We start from the raw sequence: 11,206 nt of genomic DNA, 5'->3' as shown, positions 1-11,206 counted from the left end.
GAGAGAGAGTCCGGAGAGAGAGAGGGTACAGCCCACAAACCTGTCGTGCAGACTGAACGCAAACCCACCCAGCAAAGAGGCTTCCCAGGAGAAAACAGGAGCGGCTGTTTGCCTCTGCGCATCCCTGCTCACCGGGAGGCGGGTGACTCGCGCGCAGACCCTGGACGAGCCCAGGCCTTTGTGCCGGAGGGAGAGCCCGCGGTCACTTACCTGAGGCAGGCGGCTGGTCACCGGGGGCCCCCCTCGCGGGGCCGGGAAGCTCGGCGGCGGCCCCGTCCGGGGGCTGGCCCCCCGCCTCGGCCCGCTCTGCTGCGGGCGGGAGGCCCATGCCGTAGGCGCACTGGGGCAAGGGTCCACTCGGGGGGGTCTCCAGGCCGGGCGCCGGGTCCCCCGCAGTCAGGTCCCCGCAGCCTGCACAGCCGACTGCAGAGCGGGCGCCGGCTGCCCAGTGCGGGCACCGGCCGCCCCCCGCTTCTCCGTGCAAGGACTTCTTGGGGGACGCGGGCCTCCACGCAGTCCTGCAGGGGGGCGCGGGGAGGCGGGGGCTCTCGGAGCCCCCCAGGCTGTCCGTCCCCGTGAAGCACTGGCTGAAGCTGTCGTTCTCGCCCACCTCCAGGGGCTCGGGGAAGGGCGACCGGCCTCCAGGCGGGGTGAGGACCACCACGGAGTCTGCGGTCCGGGGGGGCCTGTCTGTGTATTCGTCCTCCGTGGGCACCGGCCGGCAGGGGTCCCCCTCGATCTCGCTGACCAAGGAGAGCATCTCGGCGTCTCCCCGGGGGGGACAGGCCGCTGCGCACGCGCCCCCCGCCTCCGGACAGCACGTGTCTTCAGAAAACACCTTCTGTTCCAGGGTCAGCAGGAAGACACCCTCACAGACTTCGCGGGCGCTGGCGGCCTCCACGTGAGTGCAGCTGAAACTGTTGCCTGCGGACTCCTGCTGATTTAAATTCAGAAGGCAGAGCGTTAATACCAGCGTTAGAACGTGCTTCTGCTAAACGCGGCTGAAAACGGTGTTTATGGTAATCATTTCCACCATAACAAGTACAGATGGAATGCTCAGTGCTGCGCTTTATTTGGGTTATTGAAGATTAGGGGGTGGGAGGAACCCTCAAATAGAGCCCAACCAGAAACAGATGAATCGAACTGCATTTCCAAGGGGGCAGCGTGTTTACATCCAAGCAAGGGGGGGAGCTAACCCAAGTAATTTCAGAACACTGGATCTGCCCATGCTCTCAATCTCAATTAAAAAAAACAACAACCCATAAACAAATACTGAATTCTAGTTAGTAGCTTTGCTTTTTGCTGTGGTATGGCTTAGTAATTCTGAAACTATTGTCTGTGTATTCTGGAATTGAGAAAATGAGTAAATATATTGAGAATAACAGGGTTTCCTGCTTCGGAAGAAGGGAAGATTCAAGCACAGATAAGGAAAGACTACAATGAATTCTGTAGTGCTGGGACCAGAATTAGAGAAATCAGTATGAACTCTAGGTGGTGGCTCAGGTAGTAAAGAATCCACCAGCAATGCAGGAGACCCGAGTTTGGGAAGATCCCCTGGAGAAGGGAATGGCAACCCGCTCCAGTACTCTTGCCTGGAGAACCCATGGACAGAGAAACCTGGCTGGTTACGTGACTGAGCGACTAACACAACGGAATGCCTAAGAAACTAGATCTGAAAAGGATATAATGGGATAATTACGGAAATCTTAAGATCAAACGTAAATTATATAATAGTATTGTACCACTACTAAGTTTTTTGATTGTGATAAATGTACTATGATTACATAAGAGAACGTCCTTGTTCTGATGAAACTCTCATGGGCGTACTTAAGGATGGAGGCGCATGGTGTTTGCCTCTGAAAAGATTCCAGAGAAAAAATACACCTGCACATAGACACACATCCTGCTGTGCTCAGCCGCTCAGTCGCGCCTGACCCTCTGCGACCCCATGGACTGTGGCCCGCCAGGCTCCTCTGTCCACGGGATTCTCCAGGCAAGAATACGGCAGCGGGTTGCCATGCCCTCCTCCAGGGGATCTTCCTGACCCAGAGATCTAACCCGCATCTCCTAAGCCTCCTGCACTGGCAGGCGGGGTCTTTACCACTAGCAGCGCCTGGGCAGCCCAGACACACATATGGAGAGCAAATAATAAAGCGCTGTGAAAATACACGCAGCTGCTGGATCTGAGCGGAGGGCACGTGGAAGTTTCTTACACTACTCTCACGTCTCTCCTACAATGCTGAAGTCATACCCCAATTAAAAGCCACCGAAATAACTACAAAGGAAAGGAATGTGACTGCTCTTCTCTCCTAGGGGTCTGTCCCGGGCAGTCGGCACAGAGGTCGGAACTAAAATAATACTGTAGACAATACAAGGGCACAGAGATGACCAAGACAGAGTGAGATGCGAAGAAAACAGCATTCAGGATCGGGATGGGTCCTGGGATGCGAGGCCCCACCCCCTTACTCGTTCACCATTTGGCTCAATATTTGACTAATGATAGCTATAGCCACCTGCGCACTCCACGGGTAGGCTCTTAATTCCCCACCCAGGGATCGACCCCAAGCTTCCTGCAGTGGAAGCACAGAGTCCCAACCGCTGGGCCTCCAGAAAATTTCCCCGAATTGTTAACAGCACTTAAGGGAGGCACTTTAGACTTCTAAATTTACCTTATTTCCATTTAGGCGGCCGCAAGCCTCATTGACCCAGTGCCACAAATTAGCTAGAAAAACAAAGTAAAGATAAGGCCTTCATATTATTATTTCCTATTTCTAATTCAGTATTATTGACCTCTATGTCAGTTCAATACTATCTTTAAACAGTCATCTGCAAATCTGTGAGTAAAAGATCCCGAGAGTGAAAACACTGAATCAATTTAAAGACTATGAAGGCATCTTCCTCCTCTTATCAAAAAGGAACTTTTTGATCTATAAAGCCGAACATTGGGTTGGCCAGAAATTTCGTTCAGTTTTCAGTTCGATTCAGTCACTCAGTCGTGTCCAACTCTTTGCAACCCCACAGACTACAGCATGCCAGGCCTCCCTGCTCATCACCAGCTGCCAGTTTACTCAAATTCATGTCCATTGAGTCGGTGATGCCATCCAACCATCACATCCTCTGTCATCCCCTTCTCCTCCTGCCTTCAATCTTTCCCATCATCAGGGTCTTTTCCAATGAGTCAGCTCTTCGCATCAGGTGGCCAAAGTGTTGGAGTTTCAGCTTCAACATCAGTCCTTCCAATGAACACCCAGGACTGATCTCCCTTAGGATGGACTGGTTGAATCTCCTTGCAGTCCAAGGGACTCTCAAGAGTCTTCTCCAACACCACAGTTCAAAAGCATCAATTCTTCGGTGCTCAGCCTTCTTCACAGTCCAACTCTCACATCCATACATGACCACTGGAAAAACCATAGCCTTGACTAGACGGACCTTTGTTGGCAAAGTAATGTCTCTGCTTTTCAATATGCTATCTAGGTTGGTCACAACTTTCCTTCCAAGGAGTAAGCATCTTTTAATTTCATGACTGCAATCACCATCTGCAGTGATTACTGATAACTCCTATAATAATCTCTCTCGGAGGATTGCAAAAGCCCTCCTTACTGGTGGGTCTGAATCCAGGCCTACTGTACCCCTAAATTTGTTTTAATTAGTCAAACAGCCAAGTACTAACCCCACAGGACTGGTTTCCTTCCCTCTGCTCAGGATGGGAGCAGGCTCCTTCGCACCTGCAAGGCTGCGCCACCAGGACGTGCCTCCCTTTCCAGGTTCATTTCACCCTGGTTCTCACTCTCTGCCCCAGCTGCACTAACTTTCCAATCCCCCCAGCTCGCCCTGCTCCCCCCGAAGATGCAGTTCTCGTCTCCCCTTGGGCTAGTGCAATCCCACCTGTCCTTCAGAACTTAGCTCCCCTGGGAGGCCCTGGCTGGCCACAAAGCTGGACAAACAGCTCTGCCACCTGAGGCCCTGTACCTCCCTTTCCACACTCAGCCTCACTCTGGGCAAAACGCCTGCCTTGCCCACTGAGGAGCCTCCTCCATAAGGACACGGGCTCTGTTTGTGTTGCTTGGTATTGACACCCCAGTGCCTGTCCAGCCCCTGGTGACTAATAAACGCGTATTGAATGAAGGGATGAAGAGGAAGCAGACAGTCATACATCCCGACTCACTGCTTGGCAGCCCACTGCCCTTGGCATTCGTAAGATATAGCCAGAAGAGATTATGAAGAGACAAAAGCTGAAGAATAGAACATCAGAAGCCTGTTTATCTCGTGATAACATGACTGGATGAGCCAGCAGTACATCAGCATCTCTGAACACACATTATTCAAATCTCCACTTCCAATGCTGGGGAGGTGAAGCTGCATTGAATAACAACAGTCAACAGCGAAGAGACTTGTAAAACAGGGAAGTCCAACTTTTCCCCTTCGCTTTCTGCTCAATGCTTGGCATCTTCCATCACCATCTTCCCTCTTCTGTTAGTCTTTTGATTGCCCAGGGTTACAATAGGTATTGGAATGTGAATGGAAATAGATATGCAGGGTTTTGTGAAGTCCACGGATGTGACTGTGGGAGAACAGATGGAACCACAGCAAAGGCGGATGCGATAAACAAGCAAGCAGCTGAAAACGGGGAAGGACGGTGAGACTGCAGGTGCTTCAAAAGACAGCATGTTACATGTACACGTATGGCTGAGCCCCTTTGCTGCCCACCGGTAATTATCACAACATTGTTAATCGGCTGTTCTCCAGTATAAAACCAAAAGTTAAACAAATCAGGGGCACTAGGTTTAGGAAACCTAGTGATGTCTTGAACCCTTTCTTAAAAATTATACTGTTTTAGCTTTGGAGTACAAAAGTCAGACAGGATGTGATGTTAAAAGATACTATCAAACAATTTTTTGGTGGAAAACTATTCCCAATAAACAAGATGACATTTGATTATTCATCCAAGAATGAGCAACTGCATCTTACTGAATATAAAACAATCTATTTTCAGAATTTTAAATTCACCTATCAAGGTAACCCCCCAGTCAAAACTGTCCATCTGCCATTTACCTGAACATATTGTTTTTGTTTTACTTAATTATGTAATTTAAAATGTATTCTAGGTTACATGCAACCCCTGTATATCTGATATGCATAATCTTTACAATATTTATCACTTTCCTGCACCTAGGATAAATAAGTATATTTCTTATTCATAAACAATTTTTGTTTGTTTTGCTAGAGAACAATGAATTAGATATAAACCGTGTTTCACCTTAAACAGATCAAAAGAGGCAGTCAGAGGGCAATATATGTGTCTTCAAAGCATACACCTAGAAATGCATCAGTTTGCTTTAAAACTCATATTCAAAGCCCACCATGGACACGATACCTGTTAGTGCTTTCCCTTTTTTCCTGTAGTAAACACCAAAGATGACGGCAGCTACTAAAGCCACAGACGTGAAGAGGAGCAGGATGATTAGACTGGGCAAGTAAATCTGCGGTTCTGTGTTGGAAGAAAATGAGAAAAACGGCATTAACTACTGTTCATTTTCACTCTTTCTCAAAAGCATAACCCTTTCAATTAAATCCTGGAATCAAGGCTGTTGGAATGGAATGAAAGCAGCAGGAAGGGGCCCAACGCGGCTATGGGTTTGTCGAGGAAGCTCCCATTTGAAAGGGTGAAATCAACAACGTAGCCCAAGCCTGCTGACCGCCTTTGCTCAGAGAGAGGCCAGCCCAGGACCAGCTTTAAATGCTTGCACTTGAGAACAACCCTAATCGGCTTCACCGCACCATCCGGCTCCATCTTAGCTCAGCTACAGAACATTTCACTCTCTCCAGGTGGATGGGCTCTGGGGGCAAGAGGAAGCCCCTATCATAGCTCCTTCCAAATAACCACATGGTGCCAGGGCTTTGCTGGTCCTGCGAACAGAACCACAGCCATCCTGCCAAGTGCCTCAGGTCCTTCACCTACAACACAACGTGGACTCAACCGTTCTGCTCATCCCGCCCAATGACGGAGATGCTCCTGCCTTTTCACTATAAACTCTTGGTTTACACGGCCTGGTTTCTGGGACTCTGACCTTGCTTTTCCTTCTGTCTTTTTTAAGACAGTTTTTAATTCCCTTGGTTTTCTTTAATGTCCTCTTCAGAACGGTCTCTTTAAAATGCTGCTCTATGTAATTTCTTATCCGGAACCTTTGATGCCCTCCTGTTTGCCAAAATGTCCAAGCTACAGCCTTGCTTTTCTTAGTCTGGGTTCGCTGACATAGCTCTGCAGCCAAGGTGCTCCTGCCTCATTAGGAAGCTCCTCCTGCGCTGAGATGCCTGGACCCACCTCCACAGCATCTCACTCACCTGGGCAAGCAGCTTGCACACTACCTGCCCGCTTTCTGTCAGTCACTGAAACGGTCCTTAAGGTTGCCTGGATCCTCCAGATGTTCCAGAAATAATGGTAATTGTATTCTAGCAAGTTGCTGACTCTGTTTGGTGACCAAAATCTCCCACAGATATCCTGCTGTGATAACCACTACCTTACCATATTTGGGCATTTTAATTTATATTTGCACCTCAATTTTCTTTCCTTTTTTGGGGGTACATATGAATAAAGTGTTGGTTACCCATGCCACAGTAGAGAATCATCACCTAAACAGCCTATCTGGAATTACAACACTGATAAAATGAAATACTGAGCTGACCATGGATAGTGAAGCCGCTCAGTCGTGTCTGACTCTGCGACCCCATGCACTGTAGCCCGCCAGGCTCCTCTGTCCATGGGCCGGGCAAGGATACTGGAATGGGTTGCTATGCCCTCCTCCAGGGACCAGGGATAGGATGAGATGAAAAGGGAGAGATGGTTGCCTTGGATACAGCATGTAATTTGAGAGAAACCTACAAGCGCTGACTAGACTGAGGCACCCCCACCCACCCAATCTTTCCTATTAAACATACCATTCGGTGAACTTGCAGGTAGGGGACGACTACAAACCACATCTGATTTATCAGTTCCGTGATGCACTTCTGTCCGTCCAAGGATGGTACAGCTGTGAAGGGGAAGGCACGTAAGTCCTTTGGTTTCATATCCTTATTTAAAAAAAAAAGAAAGCTATAAAAGATTCTACCCCGTTAGACTGCAAGCTCCTTCAGGAGAGGAACCATGGTCTTCCTGGACGTCTGCCCCCCCAGTGCCTGTCCACAGACACTAAGGTGGACAGAGAGACAAGCGGAAGTGATTCCTGCTACGGCTAACATCTGCTCTGAGTGTGGTCCGAGAGAGCAGACCGGTGCGCTTAGTAAAGAAGATTCCGAATCCAATTATCATGGCTAAGTGATAAACTACAGATGAATACCCTTTGAAGTTGAAAATACAGAAAATCTTTTTGAAAATAAAACCTGGATAGGTGGATCAGACAATGAGTATTTAATGAGAATTAATTTATTGGGAAGTGAAAGAATCATGACACTGACGATGAGCATTCAACAACAGGCATGCAGTGACAGCGTCCAGGAGTCTCACCACGACTTTGCTCACATAAGTGTGAGATAGTACACAGGCGAGACGATACATTACAGATTTATTTATCTCTGGAAAAGACTGGAAATCACTTAAACGACTATCAACAGGGCGCTTGTGCGGAGAAGGCAATGGCACCCCACTCGAGTACTCTTGCCTGGAAAAATCCCATGGATGGAAGAGCCTGGTAGGCTGCAGTCCAAGGGGTAGCTAAGAGTCGGACAGGACTGAGCGACTTCACTTTCACTCTTCACTTTCATGCATTGGAGAAGGAAATGGCAGCCCACTCCAGTGTTCTTGCCTGGAGAATCCCAGAGACGGGGGAGCCTGGTGGGCTGCCGTCTATGGGGTTGCACAGAGTCAGACACAACTGAAGTGACTTAGCAGCAGCAGCAGTAGCAGGGAGCTTGTGAGAGTTGGACCATAAAGAAGGCTGAGGGCTGAAGAATTGATGCTTTCAAACTGTGGTGCTGGAAAAGACTCCAGAGTCCCTTGGACTGCAAGGAGATCATATCAGTCAATTCTAAAGGAAATCAACCCTGAATATTCATTGGAAGGACTAATACTGAAGCTGAAGCTCCAGTACTTTGGCCACCTGATGCAAAGAACTGACTCACTGGAAAAGACCCTGATGCTGGGAAAGATTGAAGGCAGGAGGAGAAGGGGGCGACAGAGGACGAGATGGTTGGATGGCATCATCTACTCAGTGGATATAAATTTGAGCAAGCTCCAGGAGACAGTGAAGCCTGATGTGTTGCAGTCCATGGGGTCGCAAAGTCTGACGTGAACGTGCAACTGAAAAGCAACAAGGGACCTTGTTAAATGGCTTATGGCGCATCTCTGTGGTGGCACCAGGTGGTTAGAAAAAGCCACACAGATGTAAGCCAGTTAGTGTGGAGTGAGCTTCCTTCAGGATATATTATGTGGGAAAAAACCCAAGTGTGTAAACATTTATTTAAGCAGGAGGCTTCTATATGCACCTATACAATGCACACACACACACACACACACACACACACGTCTTTGTACAAATAAGCCAGTGATGCTGGGAAGCTGGGAAAACAGAGACTGGTGAGCGATAATAAGCATCATAAGCAGCTAAATAAAGTTACAGAAGGGGGAAAGCAGCTGCAGCTGTAAACGAAACGAGTCTGCAGTGATACCCGGCTCCTGCCCCCTGTCCGGGGGGACTGGCTGCAGGCGCTTCTCTCCCTCGCACCAGCTGACAGACTGTGTCTGTTGTGAAACTAGCTTCCAGAGGAAGCCTCCCCAGGTTGCGCCACTCTGTTTTCACAACAGACACAGACAGCGGAGGTGGAGTTCTTCCAAATCAAGCAGCTCTCGATTCCCGCGTTGTCACTTACTTGGTCCAGGGTCTGCACGTCTCTGTGGCGGAAACGGTGTCGGAGAAGTAGCCTGCGGGGCAGGGCTCACACACTGTGTCCTTGTTGAGCTGCACTGTCGGAAAGACCGACAGACAAGAGAACACGGGACAGACGGACACTTAGAGATCGGCCAGGAGGGGCCCCAGCCTCTGCCCGCCCTGGCCCTGGGCCCCCTGCGGCTGCTGGTGGCAGCACCCCCACCCCAGGCTTCAGGGGGCCCGAGATCCCGCGGCTCGAGGCAGCAGCAGGTCCAGGGGCTCCCGGGCGCAGGGTCAGGACGTGGAGGCCAGGCCTGAAGCTGGCCCGGCTCCCGGTCCACGGGCAGGCGCCCGCCCTTCGTTTTGGGGCAGGGAGCTGCTGTCTGTCTCCTTTCAACCAACTCTGTTCCCTCCTGTCTCCCTCACCAGGCTTCGGTACAGAGAATGATAGCCCATTAACCACTTGGAAAGGAAACTTCTTGCCCTGACACCTTCTGATCAATAATCTTACCAGTCTGAGTATCAGAGTATTGACAAAGTTCAAAAACAAAACCCACGCTACACAATGGGTCTCCTTCTCTTAAACCAAGGGGTGGCAGGAACAGCTGTTTCTATGAAGGGCCATATGATGAATATCTTCAGCTTTTGAGGCCCTCTGGTCTCTGCAAATACTTGCAGCATGAAAGCTGTCATAGACAACGTATAAAAACACATTGGCTGCGTTTCAATAGAACCCTATTTACAGAAGCGCAAGTGGTGGGATGGATTTTGGACCCCTGCCTTAAGCCACAGCACTCAAAGCAGGAATTAATCCTGGTGAGTAAGCTGTCTTCGCCTCTCTCATAGTCCTCATAAACTATATTATCAAACTAGGAAATGTCTCCGATTTCCTCTGTCTGTTCCTTTACTGCAGCCGGCACATGATGACCCTTTGGTAATTCCAAGAAAGAAGGACATCGGCCACCATGTGCTGTCATAAGAAACCATTGTCTTGTGCCAAAACCACAAATTAGTCTTGAAATTAGTAGCACTTCTGTGGTTTATCTTCATGAACAAAATGCAAAAATAAGGAATCACATTTTCTCTGTCCAAAGTCAAGTGGGAAGTACACTCTTGGTTTTTGCAATTGTTCAATACAATGGGTGTGTTGAACCCAACTGCACAAGCGGGTGTGCGTGTGTGCCAAGCTATTTCAGTCGTCTCTGACTCTTTGAGACCCCGTGGACTGTAGCCGGCCAGGCTCCTCTGTCTGTGGGATTCTCTAGGCAAGAGTAGTGGAGTGGGTTGCCAAGCCCTCCTCCAGGGGATCTTCCCGACCCAGGGATCAAACCTGGATCCCCCGCGTTGCAGGCAGATTCTTCACCGTGTGAGCCCCCGGGGAAGCCCCAGTAAGTGGCGGACTCATTCCTTACTCGAGCAACAAGATTTGCCTCGAAATGATATCAGCAAAGGTACAGTTAGCATCTAGTCACTCAGATGAATTCAAACAGCTTTTAAAACGATTGGTCACACTCTAGAGTAACCCTTAAAAACAAAATGACTTCCTCAGGGGCTGCAAGGCACAGAGAGCTTGAGAGGTGCTGCCTTCCATACACTGGACTCTCACGTCTGCTCCGACCTGCTGGGGGCATCTGCACTTTCTCCTTTTTTTCCTCTTTCACAATCACACTACTCCCACTTACAAAAGAAGGCACACTTCATACCTACTCCAAATCCTACCGTAGAGCCAAACTTCTCAGGTGCCAAACAAAGCAACAAGTCAGAGGATCGGTGACAGAAAGCTCCTTTGTTTGGAGCACCTCAGAATAGCTTCTGGCTCTCCCTGTCCATCTGGGAGGGCGTCCCCCCACGGCTCAAACATAAAGAAATCACGGGCAGTGCAGGAGATCCCGGTTCGATCCCTGCGTCAGGAAGATTCCCTGGAGAAGGGAATGGCTATTCACTCCAGTATTCTTGCCTAGAGAATTCCATGGACAGAGGAGCCTGGCAGGCTACAGTGCATGGGGTCACAGAGAGTCGGACATGACCGAGCGACTGATATCCATTAAGGGCAAGGGTGCAACAACATAAAAGGGGTAACTGGCATCAGGCTGACCTGTTCTGAGTTCAAATACACTGTACTGCAGGGGTGAGATTTTCATGCATCCTTGTCACCCTCTCGACCCTTCAGCCAGTGCATTCCCAAAGGGGCAAAGCAGAGAAGACATGGGCCAGAAACGAAAAGAGAAAAAAGCAGAAAGCGACCAGCACCTCCTTTCATGCAGTTTAACAAACTGTATGAAAGGCGCTGGGGCTTGCCTACATCTTAGAACCAGGATTCAGAAGGGAGTAGGCTGTCATGAGAT

General features: G+C 49.4%; 1 protein-coding gene across 4 annotated transcripts in view; it reads right to left on the bottom strand.

The window, feature by feature from the left end:
* The window catches only part of TNFRSF11A (TNF receptor superfamily member 11a), a 65,146-nt gene that overhangs the window by 16,786 nt on the left and 37,154 nt on the right, over nt 1–11,206 (bottom strand). For 3 of the 4 annotated variants that reach the window (XM_042239675.2, XM_042239673.2, XM_042239674.2), the window contains 5 exons: nt 8,863–8,956; nt 6,937–7,028; nt 5,375–5,488; nt 2,670–2,722; nt 211–937 (listed from right to left, as the gene is read on the bottom strand). In XM_042239675.2, the coding sequence (XP_042095609.1) occupies nt 211–937; nt 2,670–2,722; nt 5,375–5,488; nt 6,937–7,028; nt 8,863–8,956 (1,080 nt within the window). The remainder of the gene's footprint in view (nt 1–210; nt 938–2,669; nt 2,723–5,374; nt 5,489–6,936; nt 7,029–8,862; nt 8,957–11,206) is intronic. The other variant, XM_027960852.3, reaches the window with a different exon arrangement.

The sequence above is a fragment of the Ovis aries genome, chromosome 23 (genome assembly GCF_016772045.2).
Source record: "Ovis aries strain OAR_USU_Benz2616 breed Rambouillet chromosome 23, ARS-UI_Ramb_v3.0, whole genome shotgun sequence".
NCBI lineage: Eukaryota > Metazoa > Chordata > Mammalia > Artiodactyla > Bovidae > Ovis > Ovis aries.
Note: the sequence above shows the minus strand (reverse complement) of the source record. Positions and strands in the feature narration are given on the sequence as shown.